At 52.5% G+C, this 20534-nt stretch overlaps 2 protein-coding genes across 5 annotated transcripts in view; one reads left to right on the forward strand and one right to left on the reverse strand.

Annotated features, from left to right (window-relative positions):
* The window catches only part of TRAF2 (TNF receptor associated factor 2), a 13026-nt gene extending 10647 nt beyond the window's left edge, over positions 1–2379 (forward strand). Inside the window, exons 9-10 of the mRNA XM_004391059.2 lie at positions 106–254; positions 1407–2379. Of these exons, the coding sequence (XP_004391116.1) occupies positions 106–254; positions 1407–1625 (368 nt within the window). The 3' untranslated portion in view covers positions 1626–2379. The remainder of the gene's footprint in view (positions 1–105; positions 255–1406) is intronic.
* Positions 2380–16591: 14212 nt separating this feature from the next.
* The window catches only part of FBXW5 (F-box and WD repeat domain containing 5), a 4164-nt gene continuing 221 nt past the window's right edge, over positions 16592–20534 (reverse strand). The window contains exons 1-9 of one of the 4 annotated variants that reach the window (XM_023725812.1): positions 20271–20403; positions 19790–20006; positions 19442–19599; positions 18963–19137; positions 18741–18889; positions 18253–18664; positions 17811–17958; positions 17525–17737; positions 16592–17432 (exon numbers count right to left, since the gene is read on the reverse strand). In XM_023725812.1, the coding sequence (XP_023581580.1) occupies positions 17189–17432; positions 17525–17737; positions 17811–17958; positions 18253–18664; positions 18741–18889; positions 18963–19137; positions 19442–19599; positions 19790–19982 (1692 nt within the window). In that variant the 5' untranslated portion in view covers positions 19983–20006; positions 20271–20403 and the 3' untranslated portion in view covers positions 16592–17188. Of the gene's footprint in view, positions 17433–17524; positions 17738–17810; positions 17959–18252; positions 18665–18740; positions 18890–18962; positions 19138–19441; positions 19600–19789; positions 20007–20270; positions 20404–20534 lie in introns of those variants that run through there. The other 3 variants (XM_004391060.2, XM_023725813.1, XM_023725814.1) reach the window with 3 other exon arrangements.

Genomic DNA, 20534 nt, shown 5'->3' on the forward strand with positions numbered 1-20534 from the left:
CACCGCGTGCCCCGCTCTCCCCCACCTGCCGCCCCTCACCGCGTGCCCTGCTCCCCACCGCGGGCTCTGCCCCTGCCTGCTCACCGCGTGGCCCGCCTTGTGCAGCCTTCTACACGAGCAGGTACGGTTACAAGATGTGTCTGCGCATCTATCTGAATGGAGATGGCACTGGGCGGGGCACCCACCTGTCTCTCTTCTTCGTGGTGATGCGAGGCCCCAACGACGCCCTGTTGCGGTGGCCCTTCAACCAGAAGGTGGGCCTCTGCCCTGTCCCATCCCCAGAGGCTGCCCCAGCGTGGGTGGGGGCATCTGGGGGCCCATGGGAAGTGGTGCAGCTCCCAGACATCAGGTTTGCTGGACACGGTTCTCCGAAGGAGCCCGGGTGCACAGTTGCCCTGGTGGTGTGCGCGGGGTCCTGCCCACAGTGCTTTTCACTGCACAGGTGACTGGGTCCATGGCCCACTGAGACCAGCGATTAAAGAGCCTGCTCAGGAATGCGCTGTGAAGGGAGAGGCAGCCAGGGCCTCCCCAGGGTGGGGGTGCAGAGCCCGAAACCAGGATTGCGTAATTGTTGTGAAGATACATATAACACAGTGTTTTTTTGTTACACAGCATTTTATAGTCAACATGTAACAGCATTTTAAACATAACACATAACAGCATTTTACACGTAACGGTGTTTTACACGTAACACATAACAGTGTTTTATGCATAACTTAACAATATTTTATACATGACACATAACAGCGTTTTATACATAACAGATTTTACATGTAACACATAACAGCTTTTTATATGGAACACATTTGTCAATTCAGCGTTTTTCAGGTGTACAGTTTAGTGATATTAGTTACATTAATCATGTTGTACAGTCATGGTTGTAGTTGATGCCACATTTCTTGTCATCATAAAGGTACTGCTTTCTAAACAATGGCTCCTCCTGTCCCTGGTGACTGCTTATAAACTCTGGTCTCTCTCTCCGTGTGTTCCTGTTCTGGCTTGTCCGTGAAGTGGGGCCGTACGCTGTCTGCCTTTCTGTGTCTGACTTGTTTCGCTCAGCACAATGTTCTCACGGTTCCTCCGTTGTAACGTGTGTCAGCACTTCATTTCTCTTTGTGGCTGAGTGATACTCTGTCACACGTCCGTGCCACGTTTGTCCGTCCGTCATCTGTGGAGGGGCCCAGGGCTCTGTTTGCTTCCCGGCCTTCAGTTCTGGGTGTGCACTGAGTGCAGTTGCCGTGTCGTATGCTTATCGGTTTAACTTTCTGAGGAACTGCCACACAGTGCTCCACGGCAGCCACACGTTTCCTGTTGCCACCAGCAATGGATGCGGGTTCTGGTTTCTTAGAGGGGTGTAGGTGCAGGGGCGCAGGACACTGGGCGTGGCTGATGGCTTCCTCCCCCAGGTGACGCTCATGCTGCTCGACCAGAACAACCGGGAGCACGTGATTGACGCCTTCCGGCCTGACGTGACCTCATCCTCCTTCCAGCGGCCCGTCAGCGACATGAACATCGCCAGTGGCTGCCCCCTCTTCTGCCCTGTCTCCAAAATGGAGGCCAAGAACTCATACGTGCGCGACGACGCCATCTTCATCAAAGCCATCGTGGACCTGACGGGTCTCTAGCACTGCTGCTGCTGTGTGGGAAGGTGCACCGTGGGCTCCACACTGGGCAGGGCCCCCGGGTGTCAGGCAGGGCCGGGGAGCGTCTCCATCTCCCCCCAAGTGCGCCCTCAGCACCCAGGGGAAGAGGCCCGCTGGCTGGCGCAGAGGCCCACAGGGCGGGAGTGTGGCTGTGGACTGCAGCTGCGCCCTGCGGCACCGGGAGAGCGTTTCCTGTGCAGTGTCAGAGCACTTCGGGTGCAATGGGAGCCGCCGTCGGGGACCCTCGTCCCTTGGACATGGGGAGCAGGAGAAGGGGGGCTGTGGCCCGCCACCGGGCTTGGCCCTTGAGGCCCTGCTGCTCATGCAGGGCAGGTAGACGCCCACATGGGCCCCCCGGCCGTGCGTTTCTCAGGCCTGAGCCTAGGCTTGGTGCTGATTGCAGGGTCCTGTACCCCTCAGGGTGTCAGGGTACCTTGCCTCTGCTGGACCTGCAGGGGTGTAGGTGGGGCGGGTGTACAGTCCAGCCCCACTCACTGGGGGACGGGTCAGCCGCACCGTCAGCTGACAAGAACGTCATTAAATCTTTCAAACCTGCAAGGCGTGTGGTGTCCACTTGACTGTCGGCCCTGCAGTGGTGGCCCTCGGGGCCTCTTGGTTACCCCCTCGCGCGGGGACAGGAGTGGGCGTTCTGCCTCTCTCCCCGCTGCTGCGACCCCCAGTGCTGCCCGTGTCGGGGCCCTGCCGGCCAGCCTTTGCACCTCAAACAGAGTCCCCTCCCTCCTGATGCCACTGGATCCTGTCTGGGTTGCTCCTCAGGCCTCACAGGGATTCTTGGGGAGTGGGGCCAGAGGTGCCCCCACCCCTCACTTCACCCTCCCTGTGCACAGGTCAGCCCAGGCCCGGAGGGGCCAGTTGCTTCTTCCCCAATGGGGGTCTGACAAGCATGTCACTGCCTAGAACCAGACTTCTCCAGGTCCCGGGCGTTGCTGTGACAGTGGCAGAGCCTTGGGGTCCTGATGACTGGGTTGCACCTGTGATAGGCCTGTCTGAAAGCCTTCCAGCCCAGGGCAGTGGCTGAGGGCGGGAGGGCCTGTGCAGCCTCGAGGTGGGGGGCCTGGAGCCTAGGGTCCTGGCAGGGGTCCGTTTTTACCCCAGACTCAAGGGTTATCTGTTCTCAGGGTGAAAGGGGCTGTGTGGAAATTTCACATTTATTGTTCATTGCCAGCAGCATAGGTCTAGCTTCCTGGGGATTGTGGTATTGTTAATGCCTAGCTTGCATGGTTCACTTTTGCACGTTCCTGCGATTTTGATTTATTTTCCTCCTGTCCTCCCTTTTGCTTTCCCATGATTTTAAAGTTTAACTGAATTTCTCTTTGAGAGGTAGAATGATCTTGGAGGGTAGCAGAACAAATTGTTAACCCTCGAGGACTAGGATTAACTTATCTGCAATGCGACAGTCGTGACTAACGGTGCCAGATGACCTTCAAGGATCGCCAGTGAGAAGTTAGATCATCTGGGGTGTGCAGAACGTGACCACCGGAAGAGAAACTATAATCCTGTCCATATAAAACCTTCAGCCAGTCTCCAGTTGGGGAGACAGGTCTTTTGGAGGAGCTCATTCTCCTCTGTCTCCTGTATAACGATACACAACAAAACACTCTTGCTGTTCACTTCACCCCTGTCTCAGTATTGGCTTCTGGGGCAGGTGGCTCAGACCCGTCATTGCGGTAACAAATTTTGGCACCCAACGTGGGGCTCTCCAGCCGCTTGAGACATGGTGGCCCTGGGGCTGGCCCAGGATTGTCTGGCTGTCTCCCTGAACAGCTGGCTACAAGAGGCTCCCTTTGCCTCCAGGGAGCTGCCGACAGCACCAAGGCCCGCTGCGGCACCGCCAGTCCCCAACTGCACCAGACGGAGGTGAGTGAGAAGGGAAGCAAGATTGGTATAAAGATTCTGAGGTGAGTCTGCAGTTCCTCTTCCTGTTGTGCTCAGGGCTGGGATGGATAGGGCAGGCCTCAGGTTTCCAGAGAGGGACCTGAGCTCTCAGTTTCTGAGGCGGAAGGTGCTTCAGATGACCGATCCCCACGAGTAGGATTTTAGAAAAGGACTCTTGGTGACTCCAGACTTGTGGTCTTGAGTGTGTGAGTGCTCGTGAGTGTGTCTGGGAGGTTGAGACCACCAAGATCACCTCTGTGGGCAGGGTTGTCTGAGAGGTTGAAAGGGTCGAGAGCACCTCCAGCAGCTTTTGGGATTTATTTGCTTACTATGGTTCTGTGTCCTGTCCATTGTGTGTGTGTACCTAGTCTTATACCATCTTCTTGGGCGCCATCTGCCGGTGATTAGAGCTAACTGTGGCCGAATCTTGTTATCTCTATACGGTCTCTTCTGCTGAAGATCTTAACAAGTGGTGGGTAGATTGTCGGGAGCGCCCTGGATCTCTCTAGTCATCTCACCCACCGCCCACTGAAATTTAGACACCCTCTTGTGGGCCAAACTTATTCTCCTCTCTATTTCCTTCACTTTGTGTCATGGCATCTGGGCCGCACCTGCCAGGATCAGAAACAGGGCTGTGTCCCCGACCTTCAGGACTTAGCCCTAGTGGGAATTTTTGTGGCCCTAAGCCAGACCTACAGGGAGGGTGAGTACCAGACGGATCAGGAGAATAACCTCATCATAGCCCCAAACCAGCACACCCGTCGTCTCTTGGGCCGCTCATTACAGGAGAGGAGAGGTATGAACTGAGGAGGGCAAGGTGAAGACATGGGGAAGCAGCTGAGTGTTCCCAAGGATTCCCCTCTAGGATGCATTTTGGCAAACGGGAAAAGGTAGAGCTATGAGCCTATGACAAAAAAGAAAATAGTATTTCTGTGTAATGATGCCTAGCCCCAATACCGGCTAGGGGATCAGGAGGCTTGGCCCCAAAATAGGTCAATGGCTTATAATACAATTTTGCAACTTGATCTGTAGAAGAGAAAAGAAATGGACAAGGTCCCGTATGTCCAGGCCTTTGTGTGTCTCTGTCAGACCTTAAACCCCTCTAACCAGGTACTCTTCCAAGGAAAATCTAAGGGAAAGGTGCTTCCAGAATCGTCAATAGAACCCTTTGTTGGAAGGACTAGTCCCAGTACCTGCCTGGCCGCCCGCCCCGATATGGGGGTGGTGTGGGTGTGGCTGACAGGACGGGGACAAACGGGGACAGGAGGAATGGAACCAGACTCCAGCACAGGAGGCTGAGGAGGGTGCAACTGCCTCGACTTCAGGTGTGGTCTCTCCCTCTCACACCCATCAGGGTATGGTTTTCGGTGAGGGTGCTCCCGAGGCTCGGGCAGGGCAATCCTGTTGAGAGAAGTCCTGGCAGCCGGAGGAGGAACAGTGTTGGTGCACACCTCTTTTTCCACCTCTGACTTATATAACTGGAAAAATTATAATCCTCCCTACTGGAGTGATCCAAATAAGATGGCAGAACTATTTCTGTCCATCTTTTCCACTCACCGCCGTATGTGGGCAGACATACAAGCCCTACTGACCACCTTATAAACTTGAGAAGAATGCCACATGGTATTAGAACAAGCCTGCAAAGAGGCTGATAGACTCCACCGTCAGGATCCCCTGACTCAGCCAGCTGGGGAGGAGGCCATCCCAGCTAGGGACCCAGGGTGGGACCCAAATCAGGAAAATGGACGGAATAGACTCCAGCTTTACCGTGACTGTTTGTTAGCTGGTTTAAAGAATGGGGCACCAAAATCCAAGAGCCTACAGAAAATTAGGGAAGTTATTCAGGGGGAAACAGAGGATCCTTCCACCTTCCTGGAAAAGGTGACTGATGCCTTCCGTCAGTATACTGATACAAACCCAGAGGACCAGAATAACTCGCAGCTCTTAAATATGACCTTCATTTCCCAGGGTGCCCCCAATAGCCAAAGGAAGTTACAGAAATTAGAGGGTGGACGAGGAATAATTATGGGACAGTTGCTCGAAATTGCCATTTCAACAATAGGGATCAGGCAGCTGAACGAAGAGAGCAACAAAAAATGAAACAGAAGGCCGATCTGTTGGCTGCCACCCTTGTCCCTTCAGGCTCAGTAGAAAGACTGGGGATAAGAAAGAAGGCTGACTCAGGGCGGCGAGCGAGACCACCACTGGGGGTAGATCAGTGCGCTTATTGTAAGAAACATGGGCATTGGAAATGAGAATGCCCTCTGGGGGCCCAAATCACCTTTGGGCCATCCCGCATCCTGGTGCAGACCTCCCCAGAAAATGCTTGTGCTTTCCAGGCAGCACTATTACAAAGGGAGGTGGCAACATCTAGCAGTGTCTCCCCATATCTTGCGGGAAGTGAACCCAGAAGTATGGGCAACAGGAAGGCCAGGGCGGGCAAAATCCACAGTGCCAGTAAAAATAGCCTTGAAACCTGGAGCACCCATTGTAAATCAAAAACAGTATCTTCTCTGAAAGGAAGCATTGGAGGGAATTGCACTTTTGGTTCGAAAGTATACAAAGATTGGACTTTTAAAATTCTGCCGCTCCCCGTACAACACTCCTATTCTACCAGTATTAAAACCAGGGACAAAGGAGTACCAGTTCGTCCAAAACTTGAGAAAGATAAATAGTGGAAGATATCCATCCAGTGGTGCCAAATCCCTACACCCTTCTGGTCACCATCCCCAGCCAATGTGCCTGGTTTTCGGTCTTGGACTCGAAAGATGCTTTGTTTTGTATTCCTCTGCATCCTGAGTCCCAGCCACTTTTTGCTTTTGAATGGACTAATACTAAAACCGGGCCCAAAAGACACCTCACATGGCAGGTTTTGGTCCAAGGGTTCAAGAAGTCCCCCACCATTTTTGGAGAAATTTTAGCGAGAGACTTGAGGACATTAAAATTAGAGAAGGGTCTTGTTTTGCAGTATGTCGATGACATTCTGATAACGAGTGAGACCAAGGAGGACTCTGACCAGAACACCATACTGGTCCTAAACCATCTGGCTGAATGTGGATATCGAGTCTCTAAGAAAAAGGCCCAGATATCCCAATGGCAGGTAAAGTATCTGGGTTTCCAAATCTCACAAGGGCAACGGAGCTTCCTCCAGGATCAGAGGGAAGCCATAATGCGGCTGGCACCTCCTACCTCCAAGTGAGAATAGCGAGGTTTTCTTGGGATGGCGGAGTTCTGTCGGATCTGGATCCCAGGATTTGGGCATATGGCAAAACCTCTATATGAGGATTTGAAGGAGGAAGAGAAGGAATCTTTATTATGGACCAAGGAAGGTCTGCAGGCTTTTGAAAAAGTAAAGTACAAGTTAATGACTGCTCCAGCATTGGGGTTACCAGATTTACAGAAACCTTTTGAACTCTTTGTGCATGAGAGACAAGGAATAGCTGTGGGAGTATCACCTCAGAAGTTGGGGCCCGCCAGGCGACCCATGGCCTACTTTTCCGAACAATTAGATAATGTGGCCTGGGGATGGCCCCCATGTCTTCTGGCTGTGACAACAACTTGTGACCTGCTGCGGGAGGCTGAAAAACTCACCTTAGGGCAGAAGGTGACAGTGAATACCGCACATGTGGTTCTGCCCCTTTTAGAACAAAGGGGGGCTTCTGGCTCACAGCAGGCCAGATAGGCAAATATCAAGCCATCCTGCTGGACAACACAAATGTGGTTTTAAAAGCCGTCTCCTCCCTCTACCCAGCCACCTTGCTGCCCATATCAGAAGGGGCTCCTATGCACGATTGCTTAGAGATAACTGAGGAAGTTATTCCAGCAAAGCTGATCTCTTGGACACCCCTCTGATCCTGAAGTACAAATGTATACTGATGGCAGCAGTTTCATGCATGAAGGACACCGCAGAGCAAGGTATGCCATAGTGATGCTAACTAAAGCTTTAGAGGCAGCTCCGCTTCCTGCCGGAACCTTGGCCCAGAAGGCTGAACTCATTGCTCTGGAGCGAGCTCTTCGACTGGGAAAGGGGAAATGCATAACAGTGTCTACCGACAGCAGTTGTGCTCATTTAGTTCTCCATTCACACGGAGCCGTGTGGAGGGAAAGGGGCCTTCTAACGGCTGCCAACAAGGAGGGAAAACACGTAAAGGAAATCTTGGAACTTTCAGAAGCGGTGCTTGGCCCCCTCCGGGTGGCGGTAGTGTATTGTCCTGGACACCAAAAGGGACACTCTCCTGAGGCGAGGGGAAACCACAGGGCAGACTCGGAAGCTAGAAAGGCAGCCATGAGGGAGGATGCGGAGAAATGGAGGTGGCCCTGATTCCCCATCTAGACCCAGCTGACCTTCCTACCCCCTCCTACACTTCCAGAACTTAGAAAGGGCAACTGAAGGGGATATAATCCAGCCTCCCATTGTAAGTGGCTAGTAAACCCAGACAGCAAGGTACTATCGCCAGAAACACAAGTTTACGATATAGTCTCCACCCTATGAAGGAACACACTATGGAAGAGACGCTAGTCTTGAGTGGATTCAGCAAACAGTTACTGGGCCAAACCTTTTCAAGGCCATCTGGGATGTGACAAGGAGATGTCATCTCTGTGCCAGACACAACCCAAAGACCACCCCTCATCTGGTGGGAACTGGGAGTCCCACACCGAGGGACTAACATGGGAGATTGGCAGGTGGATTTCACAGTGATGCCTCGAGCACCTGGGAACTTCAGGTACTTGTTAGTTTTTGTGGATACATACTCTGGGTGGCTGGAAGCCTTCCCTTGTCAGACTGAATAAGCTCGAGAGGTAACCAAACTGCTACTCAAAGAAATTATCCCTTGTTTTGGGTTGCCAATATCCATCCAGAGTGAAAATGGGGGAGCCTTCGTGACAATGGTCACACAAGAGGTTAGTAAGGCGCTGGACATTAATTGGAAATTACATTCAGCCTGGAGGCCACAGTCAACCAGGAAGATTAATTCATCACACTCTGAAGGAAACCCTAGCCAAGCTCTGCCAAGAAACACGTTCCACCTGGATACAAGTTTTGCCCATTGCCCTGCTCAGAATCTGGGTAGCCCCTCGAAGCAGGCTTAAATTAAGCCTTTATAAATTAATATATGGGAGACCATTCCTGAAAAAGTCGACTTTCCCCACCTTGGTAATGACCGAGGTGGAGAAACCAGACTGGGTCCGTTCTCTGGGAGCTGTCAGGAACACTGTTAATCAGTATGCTTCTTCTCGTTTGTCTTTTCCTTCTGACACTCCCCTCCACAGCTTCCAGCCTGGAGACCGGGCCCTGTTGAAGACTTGGAAGAACCAGGACCTGGAAGATCAACTGGCCCCGAAGTAGGAGGGACCGTTGGATGTCCGCCTAACCACCCACTCGTCCTTGAAGCTGGGAGGAGCCACTGCCTGCATGCATCATTCTAGAGTGAAGGCGGCTCCGCCAGAAGAGGAGAAGTTAGGAGCTGAACAACCGTCATACTCCTGCACTCCATGGCAAGGCTTAAGATACAAGTTTAAAAAGCTTACTGAATAATGATCTTAATTTTGTTCCTTTTAATTCTCCCGCCCTCTCAGGAAACCTGGACAGGAGAGGTGTCCGTGATCCTGCAGGCAAAAGGGACACTGACTCTCTAAGCTGGAGACACCTCGGCCCTTCTGTGCGTGATTTCCACCCTGACTCCAGTGGGACCAGTCAAGGGGATCGTGAAAAAGCCAGAAGGGGGACAGGGTGCTCACTAAGGGGCTACTGGTACTCTCAGAGATGTTGCTGCGATAAGTCGGGATGACCCTTCATCACGCCACCTAGTTCATCAAGATGCAATTGATTTCCATTCTCACTCACCCCCCTATACTCTTTCTAACACGCATTGAAAATCCTCAACCCCGGTCGACGCCCCTGGTCAGCAGGAAGTAGCCAGAGGAGAACAGGGCTCTGTTTCCCAAGATTGAGAAACTTCCAATAAAAGGGGAGACTGAAAGGGGCTGCGTGGAAATTTCAGATTTATTGTTTACTGCCAGCAGCACAGGCCTAGCTTCCTGGGTACTGTGGTATTGTTAATGCCTAGCGTGCACGGTTCACTTTTGCATGCTCCTGTGATTTTGATTTATTTTCCTCCTGTCCTCCCTCTTGCTTTCCCATGATATTTTCTGTTTTGTTATTCTTTCTCCCTCCTCCTATTCCAGTAAGATTAACTAAAGTTTCTTCTTGGAGGGTGGCAGAACAAATTGATAACCCTCAAGGACTAGGATTAACTCATCTGCGACGTGACAATAACGGTGCCAGCTGACCTTCAAGGATCGCCAGTAAGAAGTGAGATCATCTGGGGTGTGCAGAATGTGACCACCGGAAGAGAAACTATAATCCTGTCCGTATAAAACCTTCAGCCAGTCTCCAGGTGGGGAGACAGGTCTTTTGGAGGAGCTCATTTCCCTCTGTCTCCTGTATAACGATACACAGCAAAACTCTCTTGCTGCTCACCTCACCTGTCTCAGGATTGGCTTCTGCAGCAGGCGGCTCAGAACCGTCACCGTCACCGCAGTAACAAGGGCGAAGTGCATTCCAGAGGGCTGGGTGGGTGGGCCGGCCCAGGGCTGGCGGGCAGGGGTCTTTCGAGTCTCCCCTTTGATGTTAGCACTCAGGTCTGTGTGTTGAGAAGTTAGAACACCATGTGGAAAAGCACAGAGAATAGCCCAGCAAGCATCTGTGTATGCCCAGCAAGGACAAATGTGCACGTGTTGTGTTACTTAAGAGAGGCTAGCAGCTCAAACCCACCCAGAGGCGCCTCAGAAGGTCACGGAGTTGAAAACCTTATGGAGCTGTTCTGCTCTGCACACATGGGGTCGCCGTGAGCCGGAGTTGACTCAACAGCAACCAGCAACAACATATGTCTCAATTAAAAGAACCAAAAGCTGCAGGCAAGGTGGCAGCCCCCTGTTCCTGGCCCGCCTCCCCTCCCCCTGCTTAAGAGCTGTCATTGGAACTTGATAGTCTCCTCTCTGGGCTTCCAGTTTGTCCCTTTGCATTTCTGCATCCAGAGCAGGAGTGCTGCATTTAACTTTACGGACACTTAGCAGAGCCCTCTGCAGACAGCCCTTCCCCTCAGCCTGTCTAAAGTCCTGGCATGCGGACCTGTGTGCACCAGTGGGTGTCCAGCTGTACGCAGAGTCCTGCAGGATGATGCTGCGGCAGAGTAGACACCTGAGCCGTCACACCTGGGGCAGGGCAGACAAGGCTGAGATGCAGCTTCCCTTCTCAGAGCGGCTGCGCCATGTCCCAAGCCTCTCCAGAATTCTCCTTAGGAGGGAGGATGGTGAGACTTCATCTTAAGTACTTTGGACATGTTATCAGAGGGGACCAGTCCCTGGAGATGAACATCATGCTTGGTAAAGTAGAGGGTCAGGGAAAAAGAGGAAGACCTTCAGTGAGATGGATTGACACAGTGGCTGCAACAATGGGCTCAGGCATAACAATTATGAGGATGGCACAGGACCGGGCAGTGTTTCGTTCTGTTGTACATGGGTCGCTATGAGTCCGAACCGACTCGACAGCATGTAACAACAACACAGTTTCTTAAGATGGAGGCTAGATTATGAGTTTGAGATCTTTCTTTACTAATATAAGCACTTAAAGCTTTAGTTTTATCCCGGAAGTGTAATGCTTCATTTTCATTTTTGTTAAGTTTGAAATGTTTTCTAATTTCCCTTGCGACTTCCTTTTTGACGTCCGGGTTATTTACAAGCGTGTTGTTTAGTTCCCAAGTGTTTGGAGATTTTCCTGCTGTCTTTGTTACTGATTTCTAGTTTAATTCTATTATGGTTTATAAACATTTTAATTCCTTTAAATTTGTTGAAGTTCATTTTATGATCCAGGCTGTAGTGTATCTTGGTGATTGTTCCATGTGCACTTGAAGAGAATGTATATTCTGCTCTTGTTGAGTGGAATTTTGTAGACATATCAGAGTTGGTTGATGGTGCTGTTCAGTTCTATATCCTTGCTGATATTTTTGTCCACTAGTTTTTTTTTTTTTTTACTTTTTTTATTGTGCTTTAAGTGAAAGTTTACAATTCAAGTCAGTTTCTCATACAAAAAATTTATATACGCATTGCTATGGGACCCTAGTTGCTCTCCCTATACTGTGACAGCACACTCCTTCATTCCACACCGGATTTCCCGTGTCCATTCAACCGGCTCCTGACCCTCTCTGCCTTCTCATCTCACCTTCGGACAGGAGCTGCCCATTTAGTCTCATGTATCTACTTGAGCTAAGAGGCACACTCTTTACAGGTATCATTTTATGTCCCATAGTCCAGTCTAATCTTTATCTGAAGAGTTGGCCTCGGGAATGGTTTTAGTTCTAAGTTGACAGAGAGTCTGGGGGCCATGCTTTCTGGGGTCCCTCAAGTCTCAGACCATTAAGTCTGGTCTTTTTTACTAGAATTTGAGTTCTGCATCCGACCTTTCTCCTGCTCCATCGGGGACTCTGTTGTATTCCCTGTCAGGGAGGTCATTAGTTGTAGCCGGGCACCATCTAGTTCTTCTGGTCTCAGGCTGATGAAGACTCTGGTTTATGTGGCCCTTTCTGTCTCTTGGGCTAATACTTTCCTTGTGTCTTTGGTGTTCTTCATTCTCCTTTACTCCAGGTGGGTTGGGACCAATTGATGCATCTTAGATGGCCGCTTGCTAGCTTTTACAGGCACCACTCACCAAAGTGGGATGCAGAACATTTTCTTAAACTTTATTATGCCAGTTGACCTAGATGTCCCCTGAAACCATGGTCCCCAGACCCCTGCCCCTGCTACTCTGTCCCTCAAAGTGTTTGGTTATATTCAGGAAACTTCTTTAGCTTTTGGTTTAGTCCAGTTGTGCTGACTTCCCCTGTAGTGTGTGTTGTCCTTCCCTTCACCTAAGATAATTCTTGTCTACTGTCTAGTTAGTCAATACCTCTCTCCCTCCCTACCCACCCTTGTAACCATCAAAGAATGTTTTCTTCTGTGTTTAACCTTTTCTTGAGTTCTTATAATAGTGGTCTTATACAATATTTGTCCTTTTGTGACTGACTAATTTCAGTTAGCATAATGCCTTCCAGGTTCCTCCATGTTATAAGCTGTTTCACAGATTCATCATTGTTCTTTATCGTTCTGTACTATTCCATTGTGTGGATAAACCAAAATTTATTTACCATTCGTCCATTGATGGGCACCTAGGTTGTTTCCATCTTTTTGCTATTGTAAACAGTGCTGCAATGAACGTGGGTGTGCATATATCTATTCGTGTGACGGCTCTTATGTCTCTAGGATATATTCCAAGGTGTGGGATTGCTGGATCGTATGGTACTTCTATTTCTAGTACCAAATCGATTTCTAAAGTGGTTGTACCATTTTACATTCCCACCAGCAGTGTGTAAGTGTTCCAGTCTCTCCACAACCTCTCCAACATTTATTATTTTGTGTTTTTTGGATTAATGCTAGCCTTGTTGGAGTGCGATGGTATCTCATTGTAGTTTTGATCTGCATTTCTCTGATGGCTAATGATCGTGAGCATTTCCTTATATGTCTGTCTGTCTACTAGTTTTATCTATTACTAAAAAAGCAGTGTTTAGTTCTCCAGCTATAGTTGTGGATTTGTCTATTTCTCCTCTGAGTTCTGTCACTTTTTGTTTATTCTGAGGCTCTGTTGTAAGGTACATATACATTTGAGAGTGTTATGCATTCTTGGTGAATTTACCTTTTTATCATTATATAATGTCCCTCATCTCTGGTAATATTCATTGTACTTCGCTTTATCTGATACTAATATAGCCACTCCCCCCGCCCCTTTTTTTTTTGCAACCATCACCACAATTTCTTTCCATCACCCCAAACAGAAGCTCATTAAACAATAACTTCCCATGCCCCAGCCCTGGTAGCCACAAATCTACTTCTGTCTGTGCATTTGCCTATTCTAGGTGGTTCACAGAAGTGGAATCAAATAATGTTCGTCTCTGTGTCTCTTGACTTACTTCACTCAGCATAATGTTTTCAATATTCATCCATGTTATAGCGTATATCAGAATTTCATTTCTCTTTATCGCTGAATAATATTCCATCATATGTATATACCACATTTTGTTTATCCATTCATCTGTTGATGGACGTTTCAGTTGTTTCCACCATTTTGCTATTGTGAATAATGCCGTAGTGAACATAGGTGTACAAGTATGTGTTTGAGTCCCTGCTTTCAATTCTTTTGCATCTGTACCTAGGAGTGGAACTTCTGGGTCAATTGATAATTCTGTGTTTACCTTTTCAGGGAACTGCCAAACTGTTTTCCACAACAGCTGCACCATTTTACAGTCCCACCAGCAATGCATGAGGGTTCCTATTTCTCCATATCCTCGCCAACACTTGTTTTAGTTTTTCTGATAATAGCCGCCACCCTGGTGGATCTGAAGTGGTATCGCATCGTGGTTTTGATTTGCATTTGTCTAATGATTAATGATATTGAGCATCTTTTCATGTATTTATTGGCAATTTATGTATCTTTTTTAGAGGAATGCTTGTTCAAGTCCTTTGCCCATTTTTAAATTGGGTCATTTGTCTTTTTGCCATTGTTGTCATTGTGTGCCATCAAGTTGATTCCAACTCCTAGTCACCCTATAGGACAGAGTAGAACTGCCCCACAGGGTTTCCAAGGAGTGGCTGGTGGGTTCAAACTGCTGATCTTTTGGTTAGCAGCCTGTATATATTCTGGATGTTAATTAAACCTTTGTTAGAGATCCGTTTTCTGAATATTTTCTGCCATTCTGTAGGTTGTGTTTTCCTTTGATTCACATAAGTTTTTAATTTTGATGAAATCCGATTTATCTGTTTTTTCTTGTTGTTTGTGTCATATCTAAGAATCCATTGCCAAAAACAAGGTCTTGAAGATTAACCCTGTTTTCTTCTGAGTTTTATGGCTTTAGCCTATATATGTAGTTGTTGATCCATTTTGAGTTAATTTTGTATATGGTGTGAGGTAGGGGTGCAACTTAATTCTTTGTGTGTGGAAATCCAGTTGTCTCTCTAGTTTTCTTTTGATTAGTGTTTTCTTGGTATATCTTTTTCCATCCTTTTACTTTTAACCTGTTTATATTTCAAATGAGTTTCTTATGTGCACCATATAGTTGTGGCTTTTTTTGGGTTTTTTGGTTTACCGACTCTTGTCCTCTCATCTCCATTCTGCTACTGAGTCCATCCAGTGACTTCAAATTTTAGTTATTGTGCTTTTCAGTTCCAGCATTTCCATTTGGTTCTTTTTATATCTTTTTTTGTTTTTTGCTGAGATTTTCATATTCTTATACCTCTTGCAAGACGTTTGTGATTGCTTGTTCAAGCATTTTTGTAACAGCTGCTTAAAGTCTTTGTCAGACAATTCAACATCTGTGCCTTTTCATCCTTGGTATCTGTTAATTGTCTTTTACCTTGTGAGTTGAAATTTTCATGGTTGTGTGCTTAGTAATTTTGGATTATATCCTAGATGTTTTGAATATTACTTTATGAGGCTCTGGGTCTTCTTTAAATCCTATGGACAATGTTGGTATTTTAGTTTTACCAGACACTTGATCTTGTTAGTTCAGTTCACAAGCCAATCTGCCTCCGTGGACCTGCATTCCAATGTCAGTTCAGTGTTGAAAGCCTTCACACTGCTCTTCGGGTCAGTCCCACATGTACACCCTCCTGTCACCAATCCAGGACTCAGGTGCTGGTCTGTTAGTTCTCAAGTCACTGGTATGGTAATTAGGACCAGATCTGTGCATCCGCAGTGTGAGGGTGAGCGTTGAAGTTCCTGTCTAACTCTGTGGGTTGTTTCTCATTCTCTTCTTGCTCAGTTATCTCCCTGCTAGTTTCTGGCACCCTTTTTGGTTCTTCAGCAGGAAACTGGGGCATCTGTTTACCCCGCTCTGTCATGCCCTTCCTCAGTTGGCCCACTTCTGGGCCCACCCAACAAGAGGTCACAGAGAGAAAAGTAATGAGGTTGGTCCTCCTATGGAACCACAGCCCCACCAAACAGTGAGGAAGCTTCTCTTCCTTCAGAGTTCTGGTTCACGTGAGTTCCCATGGCCACCGCTCCACTGTTACCAGGGGGTTATCTGGGGACTGGCTGGGTGCAAAGCAACAAGGAGAAAAAAACAGGCATTTCCCACTGTTAAGAGTTCCCTTTCCTAGTCCTTGAGCCAGGCTTCTCTGGAACTCTCTCTGGGCCCCAGCATTCACCTCCAGGTTACCCCTTACCCTGTTCAGGCCGGGATACCAGAGGGAGAAGAGGGTGAGCACTGCCGATCCTGGGGCACTTCAAATCCTGTTGTTCTCCAGTCCTTGTACACACTTTTCCGAGTTCTTAATTAGCTGCCCCGCCCTCTGCCCAGTGGAGGAACAGGCTCTCACCCAGCGCCAGAGCCTTGCTGAATCTCAGATCTCTTGACAGTCCCTGGTCCCATGATGCTGCATCTGTGTGTGTGCCAATTCTCTTCCTGTCCAGGCTTCAGCTGTACATGTCTTCCAAGGATTTCCATCTTTCGGTAATCAACTCTTCTTTCTCTATACACAGGTCTCTGCTGCTGTCCCTGCCTCTCCTGGGAGCCCTGCAGGTGGGTGGACACTGGAATATTCTGGGCCTTGGGGTCTGTCCTTCGGGTTCTCTGGCTGCGTTTGTTATGTTCAGATTCATCTCCTTCCTAAGTTCTATCCAATCCATCTTTTTTGTTTTGATGTTCTAATTTTACTGTGTCATTTTGTGCAGTTTCTAATTGTCTCCTCTCTTGGACAGTAAGTGCTTGGGACAGCGAGGCTGATGTACCTGAATACTTCTGTGCGCTTGTGGGCTCCCTCCCGCTGCCCCGTGCCTGATCTGCTCACAGAAGGCCAGGGAGGCGCTGCAGTGCAGCGGTCGGGGACAGACTGTCACCAGCCTGCCGGGCCCAGCACCTCCACTGTAGCCCTGGGTCTCCCTCACCTGTATCAAGTGGGGACCGTGAAGACGGGCCTCTCCCCAACCCTACAGACACAGCACAGAGACTGGGTGGGTTGCGGTTGCCAGCTGTTTATTCAGAGGACAGGTGACAAGTGTGCAAGTGGACATGCGGTACGCTCCAGTGTGCTGGGTAAGCCTGGGCCTGTGGCAGACTGACTTGCTCTTCCCCCAGCTGCCGGTCAGGCCAGGTGGTCAGAGGAGGGGCCTGGGCCCAGGACAGTCGGATCCGGTAAAGTGCTGCTGCCCGGCAGGCCGGCCCTGCGGACCAGCAGGGGGCTTGTCAGCCAGAGGGTGCTACGTGTGCGAGCCAGACCACGGGCCTCAGCTTAGTGTGTCCTCCAGTCCCCTTGGAGAAGTGGCCCCATTCTGTGCACCTCGGGGCCAGCAGGAGGCAGATGTGTGGGTGGGGCAAGCAGCCCCCAGGTGCTGAGTGTCACAGCGGTGAGGTGGGGTGTCCTGTTCCCACAGCCCCTGCCAAGCCTGCTGGACCTCCCTCAGGCAGCGTCACTGCTCTGAGCTCTGCCCCAATGTGCCTGGGCAGTGGCTCGGCTGAGGAAAAGGGCCTGTGACGTCCCCCGTGGGGTCTGAGCAGCTCGAGGACACCCAGGGCTGCTGCTGCCCCACCAGGGTGGCTCCCTCTTGCCGCCAAAAGCGCCCGTCAGCGCCTCTGGCTGGCAAACCAGGAGAAAAAGGAGCGCGGGCGCGGGCGTGGGGCCTGGAGGGCGCGCACAGTGTGGGGTGAGCGCCAGGCCTTGATGGTGGCATCGTCGCTGGCCGTCAGCAGGAGCTCCTGCTCCCGGGGGCTGAAGGCCACCGAGTTGACCACGTCCTCGTGGCGCAGCTTGGCCAGACAGATGTTGTAGTGGCGGTCCCAGATGTAGCCGTGCCGGTCCTCGGCCCCACTGCGGACGGCAGCCAGGCGAGACTCCCTTTCTCCGCTCCTGCTCACCCACACCCTGCCTGCCCACCCGCCCACGCCCCCCGCCCCGCCTACCTGGCCACGAAGTCCCGGCTGACATCCAGGAAGATGAAGAAACACTCGTCGTTGGGCGTGTAGGCCCGGTGGGCGCGCAGGGCCCGCTTCACCTCCCGCATGGTCTTGAGGTCGAACACGTGCAGGTCAATCTCCTCAGCAATGGGGGGCGGCTGCATGGGGTCGGCCACCACCGCGCCACTGGGCCAGGAGCGGCTGTTCACGTACAGGTACCTGGCCGGGGGACACTGCTGGAACGGCCGCCGGTCCCCCGCCCCCCGCGCTCCGCCCTCCGCCCGGGGCCCACCTGTGGTCGGGCGACAGGCCCATCCCAATGACATGTCCGTGCACGTCGATGACGTGGTCCAGCGAGTCGAAGAACTCGTCTGCGCCCCGCTCCTCCCCCAGCACCGGCCCCGCTGTCGTCATCTGGTGTGGCAGGATCTGCTTGATGCCTGAGAGGGCGAGGGCGATGAGGGCGCCGCGGGGCTGCCTGACCCGTGACCCCAGACCCGGACGAGGGCACCAGTCGCTGCGCCCCCGGCTGCCTGTGCCTCCGAGTCCGGCGCCCCCCCGACCGGTTCGTTTACAATAAACACCCCCTCTCCCCACGGGAACGTGTGCTCCATGCACGGGTCTGCAGCCCGAGAACTCCTGAGCCTGGGAGACTGGCTAGGCTCACGTCTGAGGCAGCAACGGGCTCGTCCCCCAGGCCTGGCCCCACCTGTGCGCCCACCCACTCCTATTACCGATCTGGTGTGGCGAGTAGGTGAGACAGCCCGTGGTGAAGACGAGGTACTTCCTCCCGCCGCCGGCCACGGGCTCAGGGGGCCTGGTGCGGCCCTGGGCCAGCAGCTCAGCCACCCTGGTCTCCAGCGCGTTCTCGGACAGCGGGGGCTGCACCCGCCCGTCCAGGATGTCGTCCAGGAAGCGCCGCAGACCCTCTTTGGCCCGTGCCGGGGCCGGGGCCTCATCATCACCGTCGCTGCCAAGGTCAAAGACCTGGCAGGAAGGTGCGGCTGGGCCACCCACATCCAGGAGCAGGTCGGGGCTGTCGAAGCGGCTGCAGTCGGCCACCATGACAGTGCGGATGGTGCTGGCGTTGAGGTTCTGGATCTTGAAAAGCCGCTTCACCACGTTCACATTCTCCGACTCCACATCCTGGGGAGGGCGGGGTGGTAGGCATAGTGCGGGGGCACAAGTAGCCCCCCTGCCTCCCCTCAACCCCCACCCCCACCTGGAAGGCGTTGTTGAGCCAGAGCACTGAGCACGAGGTGATGTCCCCGATCCGGTGCAGGTTCCCCGAGATGAGGCTGGTCTCGGTGAGCCAGCAGCCAAACACATCGTAAGGCTTGTTCCGCACCCGGGACAGCAGGGCAAAGGTGTCTGGGGGAGGGAAGGGGTCAGGGTGGGCAGGTGCTGGCAGGGTCGCGGGCGGCGGGGACAGGGCGGCCCTCACCCAGGCTGATGACAGCAATCTCGCCTGCCGAGGAGTTGTGGGGCCCCAAGAACACGCCCGACACCAGCAGTAGCGAGTCATCCATGTTGAACTGGGAGAACTGGGTGTAGCTCCAATTGTAGGGCCGCATGTCGGCACTGTGCAGCAGAGAGACCACCAGGTCGTTGTTCCAGATCTGTGCAGGGGCAGGGTCACCCATGTGGTCAGGTCAGGGGGCTCTCGCCCTGCATGGGGCACCCCAGGGTCCACGTGTGGAGCTCTGGCCCCTCTCCTGAGCGTCTCTGCTGAAGCCGGGACCCAGAAAACTCCACTGGGGTGAGAACTTCTTCCAGCCATCATCAGCGCCCTCACCCTGAAGTTGCATCTATATGCCGGGCTGGGGGCTCCTCAGGAGCAGGATCTCCCTGGTGGGAGCCTCTCCTCTGTGGTCCTCCTCCTGCCTGGCGGGGTCCCACCTGGGTCTCCGTCGCTGCCCTCACCTTCACCGTGCAGTCCTTGGAGCAGGAGGCGAACTGGCAGCCTGAGTGGGAGAAGCTGAGGTGCAGGACCTGGTCTGTGTGCTCCTTCAGAGTCTGTACCTCCACGCAGGGCACAGTGTCGTAGAGCCGCCGGAACTCCTCGTACCAGGATGTGGCAGCTGTGGGACGTGCAGACCGCTCCTGCTTTCCACCTAGGCCTCATCTTCACCTCCAGCCTGCATGGCCCTGTCCACCCCTCTCCCCCCAGGCCCTGCACTCCGAGCCCAGGCCGTGTCCTCCTGGCTGGACCCCAGGGTGAGTCCCTGCCTCCCACCCAGCCAGCCTGCCCTGGTGTGGCCGTGCACTGACCTGGGTGTCGGGGCACGTCCCGGGCCACCTGGTAGTATCTGTAGAACTGCTCTCTCCAAAGGAACTCATCCCGGGACACAGCCTGCCATTGGCGGCACACCAGGCCGGCGGCCAGCACGTCCGCGGGGCCCAGGCTCAGGAAGATCTGGTAGACAAGGCTGTCGGGGAGCAGGGGCGTGCCACCCTCGTCCATCGTGACATAGTGTCCCAGACGGCCCTGAAAGGCACCCACCGCTGCCCTTAATGACAAGGCCCGGCCCGGGAGACTATCGTCCCCTTGAGCCGCTGCCTAGGGCAGGAAGGGCTTCGGCCGCACCTGGGGTCTGCCCAGAGAGAGGAGCCACACAGCCTCCCAGCACCACCAACTGCCCCCCGCCGGGATTCCACCGGACTGAGCGTGTGCGGAGAGTACCCGACCGCTTCTCTGGGCCTTTCCAGCCTCAAGGGGCGTGTGGGGCGGCCCCTCCGGACCTGCCCTCACCGCCAAAGAAGAGCCCCAGACCTCGGCCTCCCCCAACCCCCGCGGGCCCAGGGAGCCGGCCAGGGGCTGGCGAGTCAGAGCTGAGTCAGAGTTGAGCGGGCTGCTCCAAGCCGAGGAACGAAGCCCGCGGCACCTGCGCACTCCTGCCACCTGCCCGCGCTGCGCCGGGGCTCCGAGGGCGTCAGCCAGGATCGCCCCTCCGAGAGGAGCCGGCGGCGGGGCGCGGCCAGCTCACGGCGTGCGGGCCAACGGCGGCTGCTGTCG

This window comes from Trichechus manatus, unplaced genomic scaffold (assembly GCF_000243295.1).
Source record: "Trichechus manatus latirostris isolate Lorelei unplaced genomic scaffold, TriManLat1.0 scaffold00420, whole genome shotgun sequence".
In the NCBI taxonomy this organism is placed as follows: domain Eukaryota; kingdom Metazoa; phylum Chordata; class Mammalia; order Sirenia; family Trichechidae; genus Trichechus; species Trichechus manatus.